The sequence below is a fragment of the Rhinatrema bivittatum genome, chromosome 7 (assembly GCF_901001135.1).
Source record: "Rhinatrema bivittatum chromosome 7, aRhiBiv1.1, whole genome shotgun sequence".
NCBI lineage: Eukaryota > Metazoa > Chordata > Amphibia > Gymnophiona > Rhinatrematidae > Rhinatrema > Rhinatrema bivittatum.
Window position 1 is genome coordinate 102,105,289 of NC_042621.1, and position 27,343 is coordinate 102,132,631.

Sequence of the window (27,343 nt, forward strand, 5' to 3'; positions counted from 1 at the left end):
ACATCAAAACACTAAAAACGGACTCCTATTACCAACATAACATTTTTCATTATGGGAATAAACCAGTGCGAATGATGGGAAATTTAGTGAAACATAAAATAGGCACTATATCAAATCTCTTGCCAGAACACTGTGTCTACATTTTGTAAACCTTCCCATATGTGGAAGGAGGGCCACAAAATAACTCCACCTCTCAGCTGTGTGTTTAGGGCCAGACACATGAAATGCACCCACACAACTAAAGGGTCTCCCAGGGATGGGGAGGAGAGGCTGGAGCAGAGAATAGAACAATAGGTGATAACATAAAACCCTCCTTATGTAGCTACAGCAAGTATTGCATATAAAATCAGTGCATGCACAGTTACATAGCGCATTAAGATTCTTTTACTTTATAGCAAACACAGACAAATGGCATTTTAATAAAAAAAAAAAAGGAAAGAAAGAAAGAGAAGATTTCATTAACATGGAAAAGTGGGGAAAATCAGGTTGCAAGGTATAAAAGAAAAATCACTAGCCCTACTCTGTATCTCAGTTCAGTTAACTTACAAAATACTTAAATCTCCCACCTAAATTCTGGCCAGAATAATAATATAAGTTCTCAGTTAAGTCTTATGTAAGTTCTGCTTTCCTTTTTGTTAGGCAAGCTGCTCCACTTTGTGCTTGATGAAGCTGATGCAGATTCTTGAAATCCTGAGCTCAGTTCAGCTGCAGTGTCCACTTGCTGCAGGAGATTGGAAGTCCCAGTTCTCAAAAAAATATATATATTATATATTTATATATTCCCTCTCTACATAAAATCATGACAAATCTTCAGAATTTCCCTGCAACTAAGTCAGCCTGATATGAATGTATGCAGATACTTTTCTAAATACTGTTGTTCTAGGTATAAAATGAAACAAAAGGTCAGAAAATTCTTGGAACTCACACTCTTTTCCCTCACTACAATTTAAAAAAAGTCACTGCTTTCTCGGCTATGGCTAGGAGGAACGCTCCCCTCTGTCTGCAATTGCCCCCTCCATTGTGGTAGCAGCCATGTGGCTGGGGGGAGGAACCTCACCTCATTGCTATGTCCTTTCCTCACATTGCCTGTTTGACAGTACACAAAAGACAACTTTTCTTTTATACCTAATTAAAAATAGTTCATTAGTAATCAATCCCTTGCTCCTCATTGGCTCTGGTCCGGGATTACACTCTAAATTCTGATTCCAAGAATTGCCATAGGTTTATTCAACTCAAAATTTTCCTTCTACCAAAATATCCAGTTAACCTAAGCAATTATAGCCAGGTCCACTTGGTGTCACTGCAGTCCAAGGGATAATACCACTGGCTTCTAGCCATGTCCCCCCCCCCCCCCCCCCCCACCACCACCACTACCTTTTAGTGAAACCAGAGGGTAATTTAACATTTGTATGGGTGGGAAGGACTTCTGTGGGCTTCAAAGGAAAGCATTTGCATGGCTTCTCTCTGTCTGACCACCAAGATACTGCTAAGTAATTCACATGTCACCATTTGCTAGTCAGAGAAAGAACAATATCTTAAGCTGCTGGCTTACATTATATTACAGCTCTTCAGAATGCTTCAGGGGCAATGGTGAAGCATCTAAAGAGGTTAGTGAAATACCTAGTCAATATTACAAGAATCTCTATACAGCTGAGAGGGGGAATGAAGCAGTAACCTTTACCAAAGTTGTTGTCCAATCAAATAGCAGCATTAAATACTCTGGTAAGTGCCCAAGAAATCTGGGGGGGGGGGGAGGGGTGTCAAACAGACATGATTATTTAAGTCTCCAGGTCTGGATGGACTTTGGGAGAATTTTAAAGAATTCTCATCAGTGAAATAAACCCACCCTTTAGAGAGCATTTTTTAAGCTCTTGTAAAAGTTGACAAATTACCATTTGGGTCGAATAGAGCAACTATTATAGTCCTCCCAAAGCCGGGATGGGACCCTACTAGTTCTGGATCATTCCACCCTATCAATATTAAATTCTGATGTGAAGCTATTTACCAACACAATGGCAGATTGATTAGCACTCTTCCTTGACTCCTTAATCACAAAAGAACAAGTAGATTTTGTCAAAGGGAGGATTTCTGTGATGAATATCCAGAAAATACTAGCTACCATGGACAAAGTTTTGAGACAGAATTTACATTCCCTACTCATTAGTTCTGATGCCGAAAACGCATTCAAAAGAGTAGATTGGACATTTTTTATTCACATCCTTAAGGTTCCAGGGTTTTGATGGCCCTTTTCTGAAATTCCTCACTATCTCACTGTCTTTATATAATGCTCTGAAAGACAGAATATTGGTTGTTGGAACCTTATCTTCTGAAATCACTCTATGCAGAGGAGCAAGACAGGGCTGTGCCCTATTCCCACTATTATTTGTTTTCTCTTGATCCCTTATTGAGACACATCATGCAAAATCCTCATATTCATGGAATCACTGTGGGGGTCTCAAACATTTAAACTCCGGCTTTTGCAGATGATTTATTGGTACATGCATCGGAACCTGCAACTTCTCTAAGAGCATTGATTAGGGAATTTCAATTGTATGGGCCATTAGCAGGATTTAAATTGAAACTGGATAAGTCTGAGGCACTTCCAGTTGGGGGCTAGCAATCACAGATGGGTGGGGGAATTTCCTCTTAAATGGGCTGAGTAGATGATAATATCTGGGCATATTATTACCAAGGAATGTACATCTTTTACCCAAGTTAAATTTGCAATGTCTATTAGATGCCACTAAACTCACCTTACAAGCCTGAACACCACTCAGTCTTTCCTTATTTGGATGTATATTGTTAGGATTTGTGGGTTTCGTGGACCCTTGGCCTGAGGGTGAGGGTTGATACCACCTGTGGGGAGGAGCCCCACCAATCCTACCTGTCGGAAGGTGAGGTCGGCTGCAGCAGGAGATAGTAGTAGTGGTAGAGGAATAGAGCGACCTGCATCACAGCCACGTGATCGCAGGAGCCTGTAGAGAGAGTACTGTGAGGGATCCCGAGGAGCGGGGTACAGACACAGTTCGGATGGGAACCCAGAGTATTCAGGCAGAAATGGAGATACAGGTACCAGAGCAGGAACCTGCAACAGAGAAGCGCTAGGCAGGCCCCGGGGAGCGCGAGACAGGAACTTCTGGAGGAATGCAACAGAGACTGACCCGAGGGGCGGGGTAGTGTAGCGAGAGAGGCTCTGGTGTGATGATGTAGGCTGGCCCGTGGAGCAGGGAAGCCAGAGTCGAATCTCCGAAGTAGTGACGTCAGCAACCCCGAGGTGTGAGGCTGCGCACAAAGGAATCTCTGATAGAGAAACGGAGGCACTGCTCCGAGGAGCAGGGTGGTGCAGAGTACAGTCGCTGGTGTAGACGTAGGCACTGCCCCGAGGAGCGTGGAAGCACAGGTACAGTCACTGGTGTAGGCACTGCCCCGAGTCGAGTCTCCAAAGCAGAAAGGCAGTTCGAGGGAAAACCCCGAGGAACAGGGAGGTCGGCAGGCAGGAGCTCTGGAAGGCGCAGGGCTAGCCTGAGGAGCGGGGGAACCCTGGAGACAGGTTCTCTAACTGGAGCGCAAGCAGGCCCCTGAGGAGCGGGTACCTGAGCTAGAGTCGCAGGAAGGTCTGATACAGGAACCATGGTCCGAGGAGATAGGAGCAGCACCAGTAGCGAAGGAACTCGTTGCCAAGTCAGTTTGCAAGGGGCAAAGGCGGTGCTTAAGAATCCCAACCTAGTGATGTCGTCAGTCTGGGATGCCCCTGAGGTTCCCACCATTGGGCCTTCAAAGGGAGGCCTGGTGGCGCGCGCCTAGGAAGGCCCGGAGTCAGCGAGGGTGGGACCTTGTGGCAGCGTCCTGATCGCTACGAGGAGCCCAGGGGCATGTGGTGGTAGGGGCTAGCCCCAGCCGCGAGTAGACCCAGAGAGGAGAGCAGGGCAGCACAAGACGTGAGTTGAATTGGTCGCAGCCATCTGCAACCAATGGTCATAACCTATATATGCTTAAAATGATTGTATTACCCAGAAGCCTTTATATTTTTGGAACACTTCCACTTTTACTGAAAAAACACTTCTTGGTAAATTTTTATACAGAGGTGAGGAGAGATATTTGGAGAAAAAGAAGCCCCAATGTATCCCAATGTCTCAACTTATGGGACCTTGGCATAAAGGGGGAGTGAAACTGCCAAATTTGCAATTTTACAATATAGGAGCTAATCTGCATATCAGAGGAGACTCGCTTCAGGGGACCAACTTTTATTCATCACCTGACTTTGAAGTGGGGTTGACAACTCCTTTTTCTTTGCCATACGTACTTCATGTGACCTGCAGACAATTACTTGAAAAATCATTAGCGGCTTGTCCCCTTGCAAAAGACATGGTGTTGGCTGACTCATAAATTACATTTAAAGCTGAAGGTCTCACCATGTTTCTTCTGGAAGGCAATGCAAACTTTCTGCTGGGTATCCAATCAGATAATTTCTGGTTGGGATCACAGGGGATTGATTCTAATGGGACAAATGGTTGGGGATTATGGAGAATTACAGCCATTTGCAGAGTTGCAGCAGTCTTCTGCTTTAACTGGACAAGACTATTTTAGCTGCCTCCAATCCCATTTGGGCTGATACAGTAAAATCGCAGGAGAGTGGCACGAAACAGTATTTTAATTTATTTAAATTAGGCCCGTGTCTCTAGCGTCTCTTTTTTGACAGGAGCGGCGGCTGTCAGCGGGTTTGACAGCCAATGCTCAATTTTGCCGGCGTCTGTTCTCGAGCCCGCTGGCAGCCACGGGTTCGGAAACCGGACGTCGGCAAAATTGAACGTCCAGTTTTCGAGCCGCGGGCCGACTTCAAATTTTGTTGTTCTATTTTTTTTTTAACTTTGGGTAGGTGCTAATTTCTGAAAGTAAAATGTGTGGCTTGGCTGCACATTTTACTTTCTGTATCTCGCGGGAATACCTAATAGCGCTCACAACATGCATTTGCATGTTGTGAGCGCTATTAGATTCGGGGCGTTTGGACGCGCTATTACCCCTTACTGAATAAGGGGTAAAGCTAGCGCGTCCAAAACACGCGTCCAATCGCGGGTTAACAGTACGCTCCGCTGGAGCGCACTGTACTGTATCGGCCTGAATATCAGGTGGGATCCCTAGATCACCTTGAACTAACCAATAATAAATGGGGAACTTTACAGGAATGGTTGATATTGAAGATCTGGGAAGGTCTACATTATCTTCCTTTTATAAAGCCTTGAATCGCATAGAGGATAAATGGTTTGAGAAGTTATGCACACAAGGCTGGATTTTCAAAAGCCTACGCACGTAAATCCCCTTATGCGTGGCCGGGCCTATTTTAAAAAGGCCCGGCCACACGAGTAAAGTCCCGGGGTTTGGGAAAGGGGGGGGGGGTGGGACTAGAAGCCCCCAGCACAGTGGCCATTTGCCGCTGGGCTGGGGGATCACGTGCCGGCAGGGTGCCATGGCGCTCAACTTGCCCCGAGGTAGGCGCAAGAGGTAAGAAAAAAATATTGGGGGAGGGGGGCTAGGTTAGGGGAAGGGAGGTTAGTTTAGGGGGTTGGGTCAAGGCTGCAGGCTTCGGCACATGGAAGCTGCACTGATTTGCACCCCCTTGCGTGCGCCGACCCCCGATTTTATAACATGCGTGCACCTGCGCACGCATGTTATAAAATCGGGCATCCATGTGTGCACGCCGGGTAGCGCGCGCACGTCTCAAAATCTACCCTACAATTTCCCATAAAAGTTTTTCTTACATGTTTTGCTTCTATTTCTAAGATTTTGATTAATGTACAATTATGAGAAACTCAATTAAATGTTTTAAACAGAGCATTTATTTCATAAAGGCAAGCTTTCTTGGTGCTAATAGATTCCGGTGCATGTACTAAATGTACTATTGGAGAGGGTCATCTTGGACATGCTTTCTGGCTTTGTTCTAAAATACAAGTTTTTGGCAGAGGGTGTGCTCTTATATGGAAACAGTCACCTCCCACTCTCTGGTTTTTGAGACCTCATCACCACTATTTGGTGATGTCCATTCATTTTCTTATTGTCCTTAGTCACAAAGATTTTGGAGATGAAAAGTCCTCTTCTTAGCTAAACATACTATATTCTACTGCTGGGGACAACTGGATGTTCTTTCACTGACTTTTTGGAGGAATAAAATACCCCATTTATTATTTTTGGAACAGATATCTTGTCAATCAGAACATCCCAGTAAGAAGAAGAAAACTATGGCTATGTGGCTCCCTTTCTCTCTCCTGCATACACCCTCACACAGGCTACCTATCTCTCTCTCTCATGCATGCACCCCTGCACATTGATTCCTTCCCTCTCTCTCTCACATACACACGCTCCCTCTCTCTCTCACACAGGCTACCTGTCTCTATCTCTCTCTCATACACACACCCCTGCATATTGGCTCCTTCTCTCTCTCTCTTACACACACACAAGCTCCTTATCTCATGAAAATATGTACCCCTCATACAGGCTCTCTTTCTCTCGCACACACCCTCATACAGGCTATCTGTCTCTGTGTTTCTCTCTCAAACACACCCCTGCATATTGGCTCCCTCTCTCTCTTACACACACAGGCTCCTCCTCTCTCATGTACATATGTATCTCCTCATACAGGCTCCCTCTCTCTCTCGCACACACACACACCCTCACACAGGCTACCTCTCTCATGCACACATCCCTGCACATTGGTTCCCTCTCTCTCTCTCTCTCTCTCTCACACACACACACACACACTCACTCCATCTCTCTAGTGCACATACATGCTCCCTCTCTCTTGCTCTCACATACACACCTCTCTCATGCATACACCCTCACACAGGCTTACCTATACCTATCTTTCTCTCACACACCCCTGAACATTGGCTCCCTCTTTCTCACACAAACATACACACACCTCTTCACACAGGCTCCTTCTCTTACAAACAAGCACCCTCACTTCATCACATAACACACATTCCCTTTTTCTTGCACACCAGCTCCCAATCTCTCACACACACACATACATTCTTTCACAATCTCCTCAGAAAGACTCCCTCGCTCTGGCATACACACACATTGCCTTATTTGTGCTCTCCCGTCCACACACACCAGCTTGCAGTCTTAAACACATACCTCTTCACCCAGCCTCTCAGTTTCTCATATCACTACACACAGACTCATCAGGGCCTACTTCCCTCGCAGCATACTGGGACTTGCACCTCCGTCTTCATCGTGAGGCGGCACGCCGGGGCCTCCTTCCTCTTTGCTGCCATGTGACGTGCCAAGGCTTCCTTCCTCTACCATGACGCAGCACGCCAGGGTCTTCTTCCTCTTCACCACCATGTGGCATGCCGGCATCTCCTTGCTCTTCGCCGCAAGCAGGATGGGGTCTGCTTGTGGCACAGTGGGAGTCTGCTCCAAATTCTGAGCAGAAACTGGAATTGCTGTGCAGAGGGGGAATTCTGTGCTCTGCAGTAGTGCAGAATTCCCCCTGGACTGTTAATTGGAGCGGATGGGGAGGGAACTGAGACAGACCTTATTCTGTTGCTTCATGTATGTTTTTAAAATCCCCGTTTGGGCGCAGGAGGCCACCTCCCTGCACTTGTGCACGCGGACATTAAAAACCGGTGTGCATGCGTGCGCGGGAATTGTATTTTATAACTCACGCAGGCTGACGCACATGTTATAAAATAGCTACATCCATGCGCTGGGAACCGCGCGCACATGGATGCCCATGTGCATTTTTAAAAGTGACCCCCTAAAGCATTAATTCTAAAAAGCCCATGCACAAAAAGCAGGGGATGTGTGCCGCACTGAGTGCATTTTAAAAACAGCCCGGCCATCTGCATGTCTCCCAATAGGCTCAGAAGGGCTGGGCTTGATGAAAGGGCTGGGGTAGGGTGGGGGCTGACTGGGACAGCCCGGGGAAGCGCATGCTCCCAGCCGGCTGCTCTCCCCCCCCCAGAAGTTACTTCTGCTTCAAAGGAGCAGTAAGTATTAAAACAAACAACAACAAAAAATTAGCCTAGCTCGGTAGCAGTTAGAAGTTGAAGAGGGGGAAAGGTAGGAATGGTACTTAGGGGATAGGAACGTTCCTTCTCATTCCCCTCCTTAATTGGAGTGGACTGGGAGGGACCTGAAGAAGGCCCTCTTGCGTCGCCGTACGTATTTTTTTTAATCCCACCCCTGGTGCACGTGGGTGAAGCCACCTGTCCATGCATGTGGGTGCGGACATTAAAAGCCGGTGGGCACGTGCACACGGGAATTGTATTTTATAAAGTGTGCGCATGTTATAAAATAGCCACGTCCGTGTTTTAAAATTGCCCCCTAAATATTTCTATTCACCCCAAAGCAAGATATTCCAGGCATAACGATTGCAGCCTATTTTCTGGCACCCATGTACACATTCAGCTGTAGATGTGAACCGTTCTCCTCCTATTCCTACCCCTCCAACCAAACAAAAAAATAAATACATGGTCGGGATTTTCTGGGACCACATGCCATATTCTGAAAAGGTTAGTGATCTCATAAGCGTCCGCAAGCGGGCTAAAACGGAATCGAATTGGAACTATGTATAAATAATTGTATACGGGTCAGCACTGATCGTCCCTGGGTTTAAAATCCATGTGTATTCTGGTGCGATCACAGCAGATCGTTTACAATCGTGGAATGGGTGGGTAGAAGCCTGCATCATCCCCTTGCAGAAACGGCGGGGCATTTCAATCGAGGCTGGGGAGGTGCGGCGGGAGCTGTGCGCGTGTGCTCGCTGACAGCTCAGGGCTCAGGGGCTTTTACACATCTGAACGTGAGCTGGCAAGGTCCGCCTCTGACCTGCCCGCGGCTAACGGGTGAGAGAGAGAGAGAGAGAGAGCGAGAAGGAGCAGCGCCTGCATCCCTCCAGCGGCTCAGGCGGAGAGCAAGGACTGCTGCTCGCAGAGAGAGAGAGAGAGAGAGACCCCGCGCCCAGCTGCAGCCGCTCGGCAGGGACGGAAAGTTTGCCGCCGCCGCTGCTGGGGGAGGAGAGGCCGGCGTCCAGGATGGGGACCCCGTGCCGCGCGTGCTGGCCGCTGCTGGCTTTTCTCTTGTCCATGGGTAAGTCGCACACGCTGGTTTCAACAAGGGGGGAGGGGAGGGAAACCAAGGGGCCGTCTCAAAAGTGCGCTCCCAGGCGTGCCCCTAGAAAGCCCTCTCACACTTGCAAAGCTGCCAGATCTAATTCTGCTGCTGTGTCCCTTTTTGGAGAAGCGAAGATTTTCGGGGTTGGTCTCGTCTTTTGAGTACAGTTGATCGGGTGACCTGGCAGACGTGGTGCCTATTTGCCTTTGAAAAATAAATAATACATACACATCCCTGGGGTAACTTCTGCTCCAACTTTCGCAGTATTAGCTGGAGCATAAAATGCAAAAATGCAAAGTTGCATGATATGCAAGGCACGAGGGGAATAAGCAGAGGCCTCTATTTCACGCAACAGCTATCGATTTTCTGATTGAGTTTAATGAGCCTTTTACAAAATTAGTTATGTCAGGGTAAGGAAGGAAAGATTGCCCGGTTTACTTGCGCTGACTGCGCATGAATTCGGAGAATAGGTGGCTACGATCGATGGTTGTGGAGCTACTTGGTAACTATTGCTCTTAGGCACAGAAAAGAGCAACTTTTTCAGAGCTGTCAGCTTATTCCATTCTTGCTACCATGAAAGTTGTAAGCAAACTGATAAAACACTGAATTTTTGGGAGACAGTGGCTGTTAAGGCAACAGCGACAAAATCTAATTGTCAACAACGGCTGCCACTCTCAAGATTTGTCACTGGGTGCTTTGCCGATTCCATGTCTCCTTTTGAAATTAATAAGGATTATCTAAAGATGATGTATATGAGCTGTGGAGACACATTGATCCCTTCTTCAGATGCGACCCACACAGCCTTCTGGAAGAGAAGGGCAGCTGCCCCTGTGTGGTCCACCATAGTATACAGGGGATGCTGCGTATGATTGTTAGGAGATACAGAGGAGTCGGTGGTGTGCTTTCTGCCCATTATGACTATTTATTGTGCAAGTGTCAGATTCTTAACGATTATAAGGTATTTCTTGTATATAAAAGTTTGTGTCATTAATTCTGCTCTGCAAAGTATAAACAGCTGTCTAGGAAGGACTATTGTTTTACTATCCCATGACCTCAATCAAGGTTTTATCATAAACTTTGCAAACACAATTGACAGGCAAGTTCTCGAAGGGACTCAAAACAGCAGTGCAAGCTGGGTTCTTGGCTGTATCAACTTGTTTGTTTCTTAATTCTATCCTAATGTATGTTATTTTTTCACATATTTTCTTTTTATGGCTGTGTTCCATTTATAATGTTAACTTCTCCCCTGTCCACTCTTCATTTTGAATTCATGCTGCATATGTATCAATGGGATTTCTGCATGGGGTTCTGAGTAGCTGCCTGATTTACTTAGATTCATAATAGTGGGAGTGCCCAAGTAGGAGACATTTTAAACAGTAATATTTCAGCGGGAATAAAATGTAGGGCTTTAAAGCAGGGGCATCATTAGCTCTGGATACACAGGGCCCGTGCCCTGAGTCTTTAGTGGCTGTTGGGTGATGAAAAGTAGAGGCCCTGCCGCTGCAGATCCCAACCAAGAAGAGACCCAGAGGAGTCGCTGCAGAACCCATCCCATGGCAGCCCATCAGGGCTGAGAAGGAGGTCCTGAATGAGAGCCTTAGATGGGGAGAGTGTGTGTGATGGTATGTGTGAGAGAGAGAAATGGAGTGTGTGTGAAAGAGAGAGTGTGCGTATGTGAAAGAGAGAAGGAATGTGCATGAGAGCCACAGAGGAAATGTGTATGAGAGCATGTATATATGTATATGACAGGATAAAGTTTGCATGCCCCATCTCCCCAACACACACAGATGTCCATAACAATCGCAGAGTGACTGGAAATCAAAAGTTGGCAGGTATGGAGAGCAGGGGAATTTGTTTTTCTTTATTTTAATTTTTGAGTGTTATTTGATGACTGCCCTTTTGAAATATTTTGTTGATTTTTGGGAACTTTATACAAATTTTTATATGATTTTAATTATTGAATGTTTCTCTTTTCATCAGCTGTTTTGACATGTACTTTTTATGAGTATGGTTTTACTATTATGATTGATGATTTATATTTCTTGATTTTATTGTTTGATGTTTTCTGTGGAATGGTGATGTTTCTTTTTATTTCATTGTTTCATTGCATACAGAGTCTGATTTGTTTCGGTTTCATAGGTAGAGTTTGAGTCTGCAGGTAGTGAGTTAAGGAATGGCAGGTTTACTATAGGTTCTGAGAATATTTTTTTGCAGGGTTTTGAATTATTAAATGTTCCTGGTAGTGGAGGACTTTTGTGTTGCTGTTACTGAGATAACACCTGCATTTGAATATTATTTTTCTATGTTGAATGATAAGGGGAAGAATCCTAGTTCTGCTCTGCACCCTGTATTGGGGGAGATTCTGTGAAATCAGGGTATTGGGGTTCTGTCCTATCTTGTATATACCCCAGATTTTACCTCCATATATAATTTTTATGAATTGATGTTCCCAAATGATTTTATGTTGAATCAATTTTTATTAACGTTTCACATAATACACTTAAACAACCGTCTGGGTGCGGGTGGGTTCTGCGCCCGCTCCCAGCAGCACTGAAAACAACATGTGCGGCAACAAGGTAACAGTACACCCTCTCCCCTACCTCCCCCAACCCACACCCCACCCCCCCCAAATTCCTCTGTTCGTCCCCGAAGAAATCTTGCAAAAGAAAGTCCAGGTAGTCCATAAAGCCAAGGCAGCCACAAAGGCCTCGGTAGGCAAAGACGGTAAAGGTCCAGCTGGGAGGTCGTCCCCTCATCACGCGGTAAGGATTCTGCTTCTAGCGCGATGAGGAAGAGCTTGCAGATAGGGTTCCCAAATGTCCAAAAACCGGACCCACATCCGAGGTGACCCATGGGAAGAATAAGATTCCATATGCATCATAGTATAGAGGAGATTTCTCCACACCCAAAAGGAGGGTGGATCCACCTCCCGCCATTGCAATAAGATAACCCTCTTCCCCACCACCCCGGCCTTTTGAATGAAGAGGCGAGTGCCCAGGTCCCGAATCTGCAGCACCAGGATATACCCAAAAAGCAGCCAAGTAGGGGCAATGGGAATGGAGACCCCCAAAAGCTCCGCTAAAAACTTGGCAATAAGAGTCCAAAACCGCAAAACCCCCGGGCATGACCAGAAAGCGTGGGTCAAAGTGCCAACACAGCCCGGACAGCGAGGACAACAGTCAGTCCTGGCAAGTCGTTGCTGAAATGCCCGCTGAGGGGAAATATAGGCCCTGCTCAGGAACTTATACTGGATCTCTCTATAAGTGCTGCTACCCGAGACCCTGGACACTCCCCTAAAGCACACACACAACATAGGATCAGTCACACTAAACTCCCCATCATTGTTCCAGCGAGCAGCCAGAAGAACGAAAACCTCCCTATTATTAATCTTATTTAACTGTCTATAATATCCCAAATGATTTTAGTGGTAGTTTTACTAGATGGTTGAAACTGGCTAGGCATTCCTTTGTTGCATAGAAGGTCCTTCTGTCTGGAGGTGCCACTGACATACATGCCCAGCACCTTGAAACAATGGTGCAAAATGTGTGTAGCAGTGCCTCCTGGTTTATGAGCGAAGGTATACTGTCTGTGCTTGGATAGAATTTGGTAAGAGGTGGGAAGCTGTTTATCATGATTGAGTTAGTTATTAAAATCTCAGAGGGAGGAGAAAGCTTTTGGCTCCATGCCCCAGATCTTTTAGGTACCTAGCAATGCCTCTGCTTTAAAGGAAAACCTCATTGGGACACAAAGTGTCCCTTTTGTAAAACAGAGCAATGTGAAGGATCTTTATAAGTTATTGGGCTAGATGGCTGCTGGCGCTAAAAAAAAGAGAGCAGCTTTTAAAATAGATCGTGGGGAAAGCCCACAGTCACTCAGCAGCACATGGCTTGGAGGGAGGTATCTTCGTAGGATACTAACAAAACAGGGAAGTTAGCGCATCCCAATAGAGAGCTTCCAATAAAGGCAAAAGTAACACAGGTGCCTTTAAGTAAAGAGCAGACTGACCTAAAAGATTCCAAATTATTCCTGTCAACTGTCAGGGAGTTTGCAAATACGAACAAAAAGCATACATTGAAATATCTGTATGCAAGTGCCAGAAGTCTAAAAAATAAGATGAAGAGGTAGACATAATTAGTATCTCAGAGATCTGACGGAAGGAGGCTAACTAATGGGACAGTGTGATACCAGAGTACAAATTGTATCACAGTAGTAGGGTAGATTAAAGTGGTGGGGGGAGGACATTATATGTTGAGAATGGCATAGATTCAAACACAAAGATCCTGCAGGACACCAAATGCATTGTGGCATCATTATGGATAGAAATTCTTTGTGTGATGGGGAAGAGAAATAGCAATTGGAGTATTCTACCATTCACCTAGCCAGAGTGAACAGAAAGACGATGAAATGTTAACAGAAATTAGGGAAGCTAACAAATTTGGCAGCACAATAATGTGAGATTTCAATTACCCCAATATTTATTTATTTATTATTTTTTTATACACCGACATTCGATCAGAGATATCACGTCGGTTTACATTCAGGTACTGTAGGTATTTCCCTATCCCCAGAGGGTTTACAATCTAAGTTTTGTACCTGAGGCAATGGGGGGTAACGTGACTTGCACAAGGTCATAAGGAGCTGGACTGAGTAAATGTCACATCATTTAATTTATTTATATTATGCCTTTCGACACTTCAAAGTGAATTACATTCAGAGAGCTTACAATCTATGGGTCTGATTTACTCGGGCTTTTTTTCCCATTCTGTGTATATGGAAAAAATGCTTAGTAAATGAGACTCTAACGGGGTCGTTCATCAAAATGCATTATTTATTGCATCTCGAGATGCGTATGCAATCCTTATGCTAAATTTTAAATAGTAATCTAAGTGGAGGAGTTTCGGTGGGATTTATGAAAATGAGGGACGTTTAACGTTCCATACGATAGTTATCACAAATCTCGTTTCGGGCAGGAGAGGGGAGGAAGAGAGAGAGAGAGCTCCGTTAGATGATCGAGGGGTTAAAGGGGCACTTAGAGAAGATAAGGCCATCGCGGAAAGATTAAATGATTTCTTTTCTTCGGTGTTTACTGAAGAGGATGTTGGGGAGGTACCCGTAATGGAGAAGGTTTTCATGGGTAATGATTCAGATGGACTGAATCAAATCACGGTGAACCTAGAAGATGTGGTAGGCCTGATTAACAAACTTAAGAGTAGTACATCACCTGGACCGGATGGTATACACCCCAGAGTTCTGAAGGAACTAAAAAATGAAATTTCAGACCTATTAGTAAAAATTTGTAACTTATCATTAAAATCATCCATTGTACCTGAAGACTGGAGGATAGCAAATGTAACCCCAATATTTAAAAAGGGCTCCAGGGGCGATCCGGGAAACTACAGACCGGTTAGCCTGACTTCAGTGCCAGGAAAAATAGTGGAAAGTGTTCTAAACATCAAAATCACAGAACATATAGAAAGACATGGTTTAATGGAACAAAGTCAGCATGGCTTTACCCAGGGCAAGTCTTGCCTCACAAATCTGCTTCACTTTTTTGAAGGAGTTAATAAACATGTGGATAAAGGTGAACCGGTAGATATAGTATACTTGGATTTTCAGAAGGCGTTTGACAAAGTTCCTCATGAGAGGCTTCTAGGAAAAATAAAAAGTCATGGGATAGGTAGCGATGTCCTTTCGTGGATTGCAAACTGGCTAAAAGACAGGAAACAGAGTAGGATTAAATGGGCAATTTTCTCAGTGGAAGGGAGTGGACAGTGAAGTGCCTCAGGGATCTGTATTGGGACCCTTACTGTTCAATATATTTATAAATGATCTGGAAAGAAATACGACGAGTGCAGATGACACAAAATTGTTCAGAGTAGTTAAATCACAAGCAGATTGTGATAAATTGCAGGAAGATCTTGTGAGACTGGAAAATTGGGCATCCAAATGGCAGATGAAATTTAATGTGGATAAGTGGAAGGTGATGCATATAGGGAAAAATAACACATGCTATAATTACACAATGTTGGGTTCCATATTAGGTGCTACAACCCAAGAAAGAGATCTAGGTGTCATAGTGGATGACACATTGAAATCGTCGGTACAGTGTGCTGCGGCAATCAAAAAAGCAAACAGAATGTTGGGAATTATTAGAAAAGGAATGGTGAATAAAACGGAAAATGTCATAATACCTCTGTATCGCTCCATGGTGAGATCGCACCTTGAATACTGTGTACAATTCTGGTCGCCGCATCTCAAAAAAGATATAATTGCGATGGAGAAGGTACAGAGAAGGGCTACCAAAATGATAAGGGGAATGGAACAACTCCCCTATGAGGAAAGACTAAAGAGGTTAGGACTTTTCAGCTTGGAGAAGAGACGACTGAGGGGGGATATGATAGAGGTGTTTAAAATCATGAGAGGTCTAGAACGGGTAGATGTGACTCGGTTATTTACTCTGTCGGATAGTAGAAAGACTAGGGGGCACGCCATGAAGTTAGCATGGGGCACATTTTAAAACCTAATCGGAGAAAGTTCTTTTTTTACTCAACACACAATTAAACTCTGGAATTTGTTGCCAGAGAATGTGGTTAGTGCAGTTAGTATAGCTGTGTTTAAAAAAGGATTGGATAAGTTCTTGGAGGAGAAGTCCATTACCTGCTATTAAGTTCACTTAGAGAATAGCCACTGCCATTAGCAATGGTTACATGGAATAGACTTAGTTTTTGGGTACTTGCCAGGTTCTTATGGCCTGGATTGGCCACTGTTGGAAACAGGATGCTGGGCTTGATGGACCCTTGGTCTGACCCAGTATGGCATTTTCTTATGTTCTTATGTTCCTCTGGGGTGGCACACATATTAGTCTTGAAAACATAAGAAATTTCATACTGGGTCAGCCCAGTATCCTGTTTCCAACAGTGACCAATCCAAGTCACAAGTACCTGGCAAATACCTAAACATTAGATATATTTATACCACTATAGGATAAGAAAGCTACATAAAGATGAGATTTCTACAATGTACTCTTGCCATAGTTTGATAGCAACCAGGTAGAGAGTGCATCAAGCTAGGGCAAGAGTACATTGTAGAAATCTCATTTTTGTGGAGCTTTCCTCATTTCAAATCACATCAAATCTTCACTAATGTGTACTGTGCTGTTCGAATGTCTGACTGTGCATGTAAAACTGGCCTCAAAACCCTAGACCACCATCAAAACCTCACCTCGAGTTACTAGTTGACCCTCCTACAGTGATACAAATAGTTGACTTATATGAAAGCCTTATAAAGAGTCTCTCTCTCTCTCTCTCTCTCTCTCATTGTGGTAACTCAAACATTACCCTAACCATGCCACTTTTCCTTATCGCAGGCATTATTCATGCAAAATTTATATCATTTTGATGAATCTAGGGGTAAGTTGTACAAGGGAGGTAAAGTTTTTGTAGATGAAATAAGACTGCTTCATATCCAGGAACCAATGTGAGGGAGAGCTATTTTAGATTTAATCCTTAGTAACAGTAGTTGGACCATAAGAAGTTGCCATACTGGGTCAGACCAAGGGTCCATCAAGCCCAGCATCCTGTTTCCAACAGTGGCCAATCCAGGCCATAAGAACCTGGCAAGTACCCAAAAATTAAGTCTATTCCATGTTACCGTTGCTAATAATAGCAGTGGTTATTTTCTAAGTCAACTTAATTAATAGCAGGTAATGGACTTCTCCTCCAAGAACTTATCCAATCCTTTTTTAAACACAGCTACACTAACTGCACTAACCACATCCTCTGGCAACAAATTCCAGAGTTTAATTGTGCATTGAGTGAAAAACAACTTTCTCCGATTAGTTTTAAATGTGCCACATGCTAACTTCATGGAGTGCCCCCTAGTCCTTCTATTATTCAAAAGAGTAAATAACCGATTCATGTTTACCCGTTATCAATCTCTCATGATTTTAAACCCCTCTATCATATCCCCCCCTCAGCCGTCTCTTCTCCAAGATGAACAGCCCTAACATCTTTAGTCTTTCCTCATAGGGGAGCTGTTCCATTCCCCTTATCATTTTGGTAGCCCTTCTCTGTACCTTCTCCATCGCAACTATATCTTTTTTGAGATGCGGCGACCAGAATTGTACACAGTACTCAAGGTGCGGTCTCACCATGGAGCGATACAGAGGCATTATGACATTTTCCGTTTTATTCACCATTCCCTTTCTAATAATTCACAACATTCTGTTTGCTTTTTTGACTGCCGCAGCACAATGTACCGACGATTTCAATGTGTTATCCACTATGATGCCTAGATCTCTTTCTTGGGTGGTAGCTCCTAATATGGAACCTAACATTGTGTAACTATAGCATGGGTTATTTTTCCCTATATGCATCACCTTGCACTTATCCACATTAAATTTAATCTGCCATTGGATGCCCAATTTTCTAGTCTCACAAGCTCTTCCTACAATTTATCACAATCTGCTTGTGATTTAAATACTTTGAATAATTTTGTATCATCTGCAGATTTGATTACCTCACTCGTCGTATTTCTTTCCAGATCATTTATAAATATATTGAAAAGTACGGGTCCCAATAGAGACCCTTGAGGCACTCCACTGCCCACTCCCCTCCACTGAGAAAATTGTCCATTTAATCCTACTCTCTGTTTCCTGTCTTTTAGCCAGTTTGTAATCCACAAAAGGACATCGCCACCTTTCCCATGACTTTTTAATTTTCCTAGAAGCCTTTCATGAGGAACTTTGTCAAACGCCTTCTGAAAATCCAAATACACTACATCTACTGGTTCACCTTTATCTACATGTTTATTAACTCCTTCAAAAAAGTAAAGCAGATTTGTGAGGCAAGACTTGCCTTGGGTAAAGCCATGCTGACTTTGTTCCATTAAACCATGCCTTTCTATTTGTTCTGTGATTTTGATATTTAGAACACTTTCCTCTATTTTTCCTGACACTGAAGTCAGGCTAACCGGTCTGTAGTTTCCTGCATCGACCCTGGAGCCTTTTTTAAATATTGGGGTTACATTAGCCACCCTCCAGTTCTCAGGTACAATGGATGATTTTAATGATAGGTTACAGAGTTTTACTCAGCAATAGTGATCATAATGCATTCAAATTTAACTTAATAACTGGAGAGAAGACATTAAAGAAAACTACTGCTCTAGCATTTAATTTTCAAAAGGGAGACTATGAGAAAATGAGGAAAATAGATTAAAAACTAAGAAGTGCAGCTGTGGTGATTAATAGTTTATATCAGACGTGGATATTGTTTATAAATATCATCTCAGAAGCCCAGACTAATGCCATGTACAGGCCTTACACTGATATGCCGACCAGTGGATTTCATAATATTACCATGGACTTTTGCTCGTGTTTGATATATTGTGTTATGTATACAATATGATATTGAGTTTTGGTCATGATATGTAATTTATGTTACAAAGTTAATAAAATACCAATTTAAAAAAAAAAAAAAGCCCAGACTAGATGTATTCCACACATTAAAAAAAAGCAGAAAAAAGGCCAAACAACTGCCAAAATAGTTAAAAGGTGAGGTGAATGAGACTATTATAGCCAAAAGAATACCTTTCAAAAAATGGGAAGATGGTCCTGAAGAAAATAGGAAAAAGCATAACACTGGAAAGTTTGATACAAAACATTAATAAGGCAGGCAAAAGAGAATTTGAAAAGAAGCTTGTTGTAGAAGCAAAAACATGATAAACTTTGTGAAATACATCTGAAGAAAGAAGCCTGTGAAGGAGTTGGTTAGACCATTAGATGATCAAGGGATAAAAGCGTCATTTAGGGAAGGAAAGGTCATAGCGGAAAGTCTAATTAATTCTTTGCTTCACTATTTATGGAGGAAGATCTTGAGGAGATACCCAAATCACCAAACGGGAGGAGCAGGCAATCGAGTGACAAGGCAAAAATCTAATATACTCGGAAAAGTACGAAGAACAAAAATCTAATATACTTGGAAAAGTACGAAGAAATACTTATCGGATTTCAGCAAGCCTGGTAAACTCCTCATAGAGGAGGTTCCCCAGTCTATTCAACCATCCACATTTATGGCCCTCAAAAAGGTGACAATAAAAACAATTTTTTTTTTAGAAGAGTTTTTTTTGTTGTAATTAAAAATGGTACCCAAACAAACATGTAAATTCACAATCAATATAAAGGTAAAGTCTTATACACAGCATAGCAAGAAAAAAGACCCCGATGTCAGCTGGCATTTCAGACAAACTGCTTCAGGAGGAAATTTATCTGAGATGTTGCTCGCTCTGTCATGGACCCTCTGATCTCTCAAAACACTCAGAAAGGTCTTCCATATCCGGCCATGGCCCACCAGCATTTTAAAGGTCCCAGACGGAAATGACGTCCTCAGATATCGAACTGTTCAAAATCAGAAGCAGAAGAAAGGGAAGGTTCTGGAGTGGCCATTAGTCTCCTGACCTCAGCATCATTGAGCCACTTTGGGGAGAACTCAGACATGCAGCTCATGCTCGACAACCAAAGAATTTACAGGATCTGGAGGGTTTTTGCCAAGACGAAAGAGCAGCTTTACCACATGAGAAAATAAAGAGTCTCATTCACAACTATCACAAAATACTGCAAGCCATCATTGATGTAAAAGGAAAAAAATACATGATATTAAGAACTAAGGGTGTGCAAACTTTTGAATAGGATCACTTTATTATTTCCCTTATTGCTATGGTTTGTTTAATGATTGTGCTGTTCTGTGATGTATAATGGTTTAATTTAAAACACATAAAAAATAACAGACATGCTTTGTCTGATTACTCGTGTTTTCTTAAAATGCTACACATCATACAAATTCTGTCAGAGGCATGTAAACTTATGAGCACAACTGTAAAAAGATATGACTTAATGGGACACAGCTACTATGGGAAAGACTTGCCTCACAAAGCTGCTACATTTTTTTGAAGGGGTGGATATGGTGTATCTGGATTTTCAGAAGGGATTTGACAAAGACCCTCATGCAAGACTCCTGAGAAAATTAAAAAGTCATGGGATAGAAGAAAATATCCTATATGGATTACAAACTGGTTAAAAGACAGGAAACAGAGTAGAACGGAATAGTCGGCTTTCTCAGTGGAGGAAGGTAAACTGGAGTAATCCCAGGGATCTATACTGGAACTGGTGCTTTTTAGTATATTTATGTATAAATGATCTGGAAATGCGAACTATGAGTAAGGAGATAACATTTGTAGATGACACAAAATTATTCCAAGTTCTTAAATCACAAGTGGATTGTGAGAAATTTCAGGAAGACCTTGCGAGACTGGGAGATTAGGCATCAAAATGATTCACATAGGCAAAAATAATCCAAACTGTAGTTACATGATTAGGCGTCACCAGCCAGGAAAAGATCTGGGTGTCATCTTGGACAATACATTCAATCCTTGGCTCAGTGTACAGCGGCAGTTCAAAAAACCAGTGTTTGCAAATTATTAGGAAAAGAATGGAGAATAAAATAGAGAATATCATAATACTTCTATATTTCTCCGTGGTGCAGTTGCACCTAGAGTACTGTGTGCAATTCTGGTTGCCTCTTCTCAAAAAAGATATTGCAGAACTAGAGAAGAGCGACCAAAATGGTAAAGGAGGCTAAATAAATTAGGGCTTTTCAGCCTGAAGAGATGGCCAAGGGGGAGGTATGAGAGAAATCTATAAAACCATGCGTGAAATGGAATGGGTAAATGCAAATCAGTTGTTCACTCTTTCAACAACAACAACAAAAAAAAAAAAAAAGACCAGAGGGACACTCCATGAAGTTACTAAAATCCACACTTAAAACAAATCGGAGAAAATATTTTTTCTCTCATCACACAATTAAGCTCAGGAATTTATTGCTGGAGGATATAGTACAGGTAGTTAGCGTAGGTGGGTTAAAAAATATTTGGAAAAGTTCCCAGAGGAAAACTCCATAAGCAGTTATCAACCAGGTAGAAATGGAAAAAGCCACTACTTATCCCTAGGCATAAGCAGCATGGAATCTATCTACTATTTGAGATCCTGCCAGGTACTTGTGACCTGGATTGGTCACTGTTGGAAATAGGATACTGGGTTTGATGGACCCTTGTTCTCTTCCAGTAATGCCAGTTCTTATTCTCTTATGGATAAGTGCTGCCTGGTAATAACCTACCATATTCCAAAACATGGATTTTTCAGAAAAATAGTAGGCAGTTAGAAGCTACATAAGGCCCAGCAACCTGTTGGTTACAGTCCCAGCTAAGTCACAGCCCATCCATCAATTCTTCCCACGCAGGAGGACATAGGAAGATGGTGCCCAGTGTTTGAAGCTAGACTGTTGTAAATAGGACTAGTATTAACATTCTAAAAACTCAGCAGCTGATAATACAAGGTATTACTGTGCAGTAGTAGACTTCTCAGTAATAACTTATAAAGGGTTATCAAACTGCAATAGAGACAGTACCTGGTTGCCCTGTAATAACTTATGATGGGTTATTAATTTGCACGTTGAAAATAACATTGGGGGGGATTGCAAATGCAGAAAAAAGTGGCATATTGGCATAGTAACATAGTAAGGGATAGATTTTAAAAAATAGTGCGATCGCGTACTTTTGTTCTCGCATCAGGCGCAAACAAAAGTACGCTGAATTTTTAAAGATACGCGCGTATCCTATAAAATCCGGGATCGGCGCGCGCAAGGCTGCCGATTTTGGGCAGCCTGCGCGCGCCGAGCCACGCAGCCTGCCTCCGTTCCCTCCGAGGCCACTCCGAAATCGGAGCGGCCTTGGAGGGAACTTTCTTTCGTCCTCCCCTCACCTTCCCCTCCCTTCCCCTACCTAACCCACCCCCCCGGCCCTATATAAACCCCCCCTACCTTTATCCATGGATTTACGCCTACCGGAGGCAGACGTAAATCCGCGCGCGCCAAGACCCGACCCGGGGGCTGTTCCGGAGGGCGCGGCCACGCCCCCGGAACCCCCCCGGGCCAGCGCCACATCACGCCCCCGAAACGCCGCGTCATTTGGCGACACCCCCGACACGCCCCTTTTAAAAAGCCCCGGGACTTACGCGCGTCCCAGGGCCAAGGGTCCCTTGATGGACCCTTGATGGATACTAGGCTTGATGGACCAAGGGTCCATCAAGCCTAGTATCCTGTTTCCAACGGTGGCCAATCCAAGTCACAAGTATCTGGCAAGTACCTAAACATTAGATAAATCTCAAGCTACTATTGCTTATTAATTACTGTATAACAGTTTTTGGATTTTTCCTCTAGGAACTTATTCAAACCATTTTTAAACCCAGTTACAATAACTGCTGTAACCATATCCTCTAGCAATGAATTCCAGAGTTTAACTATGTGCTCAGTAAAAAATAATTGTCTTCAATTTGTTTTAAATGAGCTACTTGCTAACTTCATGGAGTGCCCCCTGGTCCTTCTATTATCTGAGAGATTAAAAAAACGATTTACATTAATTTGTATTAGCCCTTCATGATTTTGTAGACTTCTATCATATCCCTCCTCAGTCGTCTCTTCTCCAAACTGAACAGCCCTAACTTCTTTAGCCTTTCCTCATAGGGGAGCTGTTCCATGCCCCTTATCATTTTGGTTGCCCTTCTCTGGACTTTCTTCAGTGCAGCTATAACCTTTTTGAGATGTGGTGACCAGAATTGCACACAGTATTCAAGGTGCGGTCTCACCATGGCGCGATACAGAGGCATTATAGCATCCTCTGTTTTATTTAACATTTCCTTCCTAATAATGCCGAACATTCTGTTTGCTTTTTGATCGCCTCAGCACACTGAGTCAACAATTTCAATGTATTATCCACTATGACGCCTAGATCTCTTTCCTGGGTGGTAACTCCTAAGATAGAACCTAACATTGTGTAACTATAGCAAGGGTTATTTTTCCCTATATGCATCACTTTGCACTTGTCCACGTTAAATGTCATCTGCCATTTGGAAGTTCAGTCTTCATTTATTGCCTGGTCAGTGGTACTCAAGCAGATTATAACAGTGTCAGAATTCCATTTTTATGAGATAGCATAAAGAATCTGGTTTGTATTTCTGCTAGATGAGGATCCTGTAGAAATTTGACTTTTTTATTTTTTGCTTTCCAAGCTTCTCCTCAAGTTAATGACTTTAATAATGGAATACTCCAAGAGAAGGATTTTTCTATTTTGGGATCTTTTAACAGTGCTTTTGGGTTTCTATGAACAATGGGTGTCTTTTTTTTTCTACTAATGTACTATTTAAGAAACACCTTGTTGGGGTTTTATCTATTTCTAATGCTGTGAAGGCAATTAGTGTGGGTAGGATTTGAGGAGGAAGTCTGCATGACATGGATCTTGCCCTGCCAGAGCCCACTGTGACCCATTTATTTCTATTTATATGACTCTTTTGGAGTGGAGAAAGATTTTCTGGATGTTGTGAATTAGTTGGAGGGTCCCTTAATTTTATCCAGTTCCTCTCTAGAGTACTAATCAATCAATTAATTTAAATGTCCGTCAGAGCTCTGCATGGCTATTTAAGAAAGGTAGGTCCAGAGGTGGGTGAGCAAGGGGTAGGTAGGATGGGATTAAAGTCCAGACCAGCCTTTGTTATTTATTTATTTAAATATTTCTAGGCCACACCATCCCATGTTCTGGGTGGCTTACATAATTCACATATATAAAACATCTCTAACATATTTACAATACAGACAGCATTTTAAGTCAATACAAAAAAATCTAACAAATTACTATATCTTCTTGAACTTCAGGACCTAAAGGACTTTTTGATCACCATTTATGAGGCCTGATAACTGTGTACTTGAGTCAAAGACAGGAGATAGTCAGAACAACAGATTAGTCAAATGCAAGCTTGAACAGATAAGAACATAAGAAATTGCCATGCTGGGTCAGACCAAGGGTCCATCAAGCCCAGCATCCTGTTTCCAACAGAGGCCAAAACCAGGCCACAAGAACCTGGCAATTACCCAAACACTAAGAACCTGGCAATTACCCAAACACTAAGATGGGTCTTAAATCCTTCTTAATCATTTACAGCAAACTTGCTTCCAAATAGCAACTGGTTATTTAAAATATTCTTCTAAGATAAGTGTTAATGGATCTTATAAACCTAAACATTTTTAAATGCAACAAAAAGTTTTCTCTAAAAAAATTATTATAATAATTTTGGCTTTATACCATTTAAGTATCCTTGGGAAAAATATGTTGGCACCATTGACTACATCTAATTGACATATTCTAAGGCTTATAAATATATGAAAGTCTCACTAAGCTAATTGGGTTTTACGACTCCATTTGTGGCTTTTTTCATTATATGATTTACTATCATAGAATATAAAGGTTATATTGTTAAGCTGCTTTCTTTGTCATCTTTCTTGTTGGTTTTCCTGGAATAAAGTAGTAATACTAGTTATCAGCACTATTTAAAGTTGTGGTATTAATTAGAGCAGAATTAGCCATATAGAAGTAAAGCAGCTGTACTAGTTAAGCCATTTTAGATAGAACAGCATCACTGGTTAGTAGTACAAGTTGAAGAAGCAGGAACTGGAGGGATCTAATCCGTGCCTTGCCAGTTTGTGAGGTGGTGCATGCTCCAGGTTGAGGTATTTGCAAATCTCTGGTGTTTATTCTAGGAGATCCATAATATCACACTCGCAGGTTTACATCATTCCAGGCAGAACTGTAGCTAACCTACGGTTGATATGGCCAAGGCCATAGGCACCATCCACACAATAAATTACTGGATCCGCCTCACCTCCACACCATCTAATACAGTTTTGAGGCTTCAAGCTCAGCAGCTTGAGGGGAGAAAAGCCACTGTGCCTGCTCCTTGTGTCCTGCCTACTCTCAGAGCTGTCCTTGGGGAACAGCGGGCCAAACTGTTCAAAAACATTACCAAAGCTGTCGTCCTTCCTCTCTGTCTGCAGTCAAGAGCAGAATGACCTGCAGGACTGAAAGCAGAAGCATTGGCCTCCCACACTGTCCCGGCAGTCAGAAGCGCACCTGTGGAGCCGCAAGCAGCAGCATCCGCCTCCTAACCCCTGGACGTCAGGAGAAGTGCAGCACATGGAGCCTCGTTGGCCTCCCCCATACCCCAGCATTTAGGAATAGCGGGGCCTAAACACTGGCCTCCCACCCCTGGAAGTCAGGAAGAGCATGGGCCATCTCCACTGCCAGGCACTGAGGAATAGTGGAGCCTAAAGAAGAAACACTGATCTCCGTCGACACCCCCCCCCCCCCCCCACTGGACATCAGGAGGAACACAGGCCAGAGAGAGAGAGCATGAACAAGCATGTTTGCATGTATGAGAGTATGATTGAGCATGTGTGTGAGTGTGTGTAAATAAGCATGAGAGAGAAAGTGTGTGTGTGATTGTGTATGTAACAGACAAAGAGCAAATGAGGGTATGTATGTATGAATGTGCCTGTGAGAGATGAGAGTGAATGAGCGTGACTGTGATTGTGCACGTGAAAGGCAATAGTGATTGAGCGTGTGTGTGTGTATGATTGTGCATGTGAGAGGCAAAGTGAATGAGTGTGTGTATGGACGATTGTGTGTATGAGAGACGAGAGTGAATATGAATGTGCATGTGAGAGACGAGAGTGAATATGAGTGTGTGTGTGTGTGTGTGTGCATGATTGTGCGTGTGAGAGACGAGAGTGAATATGAGTGTGTGTGTGTGTGTGCATGATTGTGCGTGTGAGAGACTAGAGTGAATATGAGTGTGTGCAGGGACAGATTCCCGATGATGATCAGCCCGGGGATTCGCCGCCCAGGCCAGCCCGGGAGATACCACGTGGTTTGCCGAGCGCTGCTCTGTCACGGCCGCGCTCAGCAGGCCACGTGACTAGAGCAACCGGCCCATGGGGGGTGCCTGATCCCCCAATAGGCCAATCCGCCCCTGAGTGTGTGTGCATGATTGTGTGTGTGAGAGGCACGAGAGTGAATGAGTGTGCGCATGTATTAATGAGCATGTGTGTCTGTGCATGTGAGAGGCAGGAGAGTGATTGAGCGTGTGTGTGTGATTGTGCATGTGAGACTGAAAGCAAATGAGTATGTGACTGTATATTTGAGAGACAGAGAGCGAATAAGTGTGTGTGTGAATTATTGAGCATGCGAGAGAGTGCAAACGAGCGTTTGTGTGTATGATTGAGTATGAGAGCATGAATGAGCCTGTGGTATGATTGAGCATGTGAGAGAGGGAATGAGCGTGTCTGCGTGTATATATGAGAGTTTGTGAGAGTGCAAATGAGCGTGTATGTGTTAGAGAAAGTGCATGAGAAGAAACTTTGTATGCAGCAATCCTGTCCCTTCTTTCTGCTAATCCACAACAATCTCAGAGCATCTGAGGTCCCCAGGTGTGGAAAGCAGAATTTGGCTTGTGGTTTTCATTTCCGTTTTTGTCTGCATGTTTTCTATTTATAGTTTATGGTCTCTTTATTCTTTATTTGGTGGGGGTCTATCTATGTTCTGCATGTGGGATCAAAGCGAGGTTTTCTGCTAGCGTGTAGCTTTTTGTGAAGGAGTCTATAGCAGCTTGGCTTGTTCTGTTTTCCTAATAGGATGTATATTGGTGTTTTTAGCACCTGGTGTTATATTTGCAGCATTGCCTTTTCATAGGTAGTTATTGTTGTTACTGTTTGAATGCTGGCAGTTAGTGCTGTTTTGGTATGGGAGGTTTATTAATTTCAATTGCAATTCAATTTACTCATTCCAAGGGCCAAGTCCACACTCAACACGCTTTAGTTACCACAGGGCTAATACCATATGTGTTCCAAATGTCTTTTTATTTTTTTTGCAGGATTTTCTGGTTCGCACTACAGCAGTGCATATAAATATAATTTACATGCTGTAAGTGATATTTTGACCTCAGTCATTTGTCATGTAAAATCTATTATTATAAATGCATAATTTTTAATTGTGTGTGGGGAGGAGTGGGGTGCAAGTCTGTAAGATTTACCTAGGGTGCCTAATACCCCTGCACTGGCCCTAGGGAAGGGTGGAAAGCATGACTGGTTGGAAGATGACCGTAGAAGATGAGAGGGGGAATGGGGAGGAGGGTTTTTTAGGAGAACAACAAAGGATGAAGCTGTTGAGAGGAAGGATAAGGGGTCCAGATAGAAGTAAAAGGAACAACTCTATGAGGGGCAATAGAGGAGAGAGTTGGGGAAGGTGTAGGATTGGCACAGAGAACTGGAGGGAGAGAACGGAGATGAAATCTAGA

The 27,343-nt window shown here is 43.3% G+C and overlaps 1 protein-coding gene across 1 annotated transcript in view; it reads left to right on the top strand.

The window, feature by feature from the left end:
• Nucleotides 1-8,665: 8,665 nt before the first annotated feature.
• The window catches only part of NRN1L (neuritin 1 like), a 116,092-nt gene continuing 97,414 nt past the window's right edge, over nucleotides 8,666-27,343 (top strand). The window contains exon 1 of the mRNA XM_029608832.1: nucleotides 8,666-9,090. Coding sequence (XP_029464692.1) covers nucleotides 9,036-9,090 — 55 coding nt within the window. The 5' untranslated portion in view covers nucleotides 8,666-9,035. The remainder of the gene's footprint in view (nucleotides 9,091-27,343) is intronic.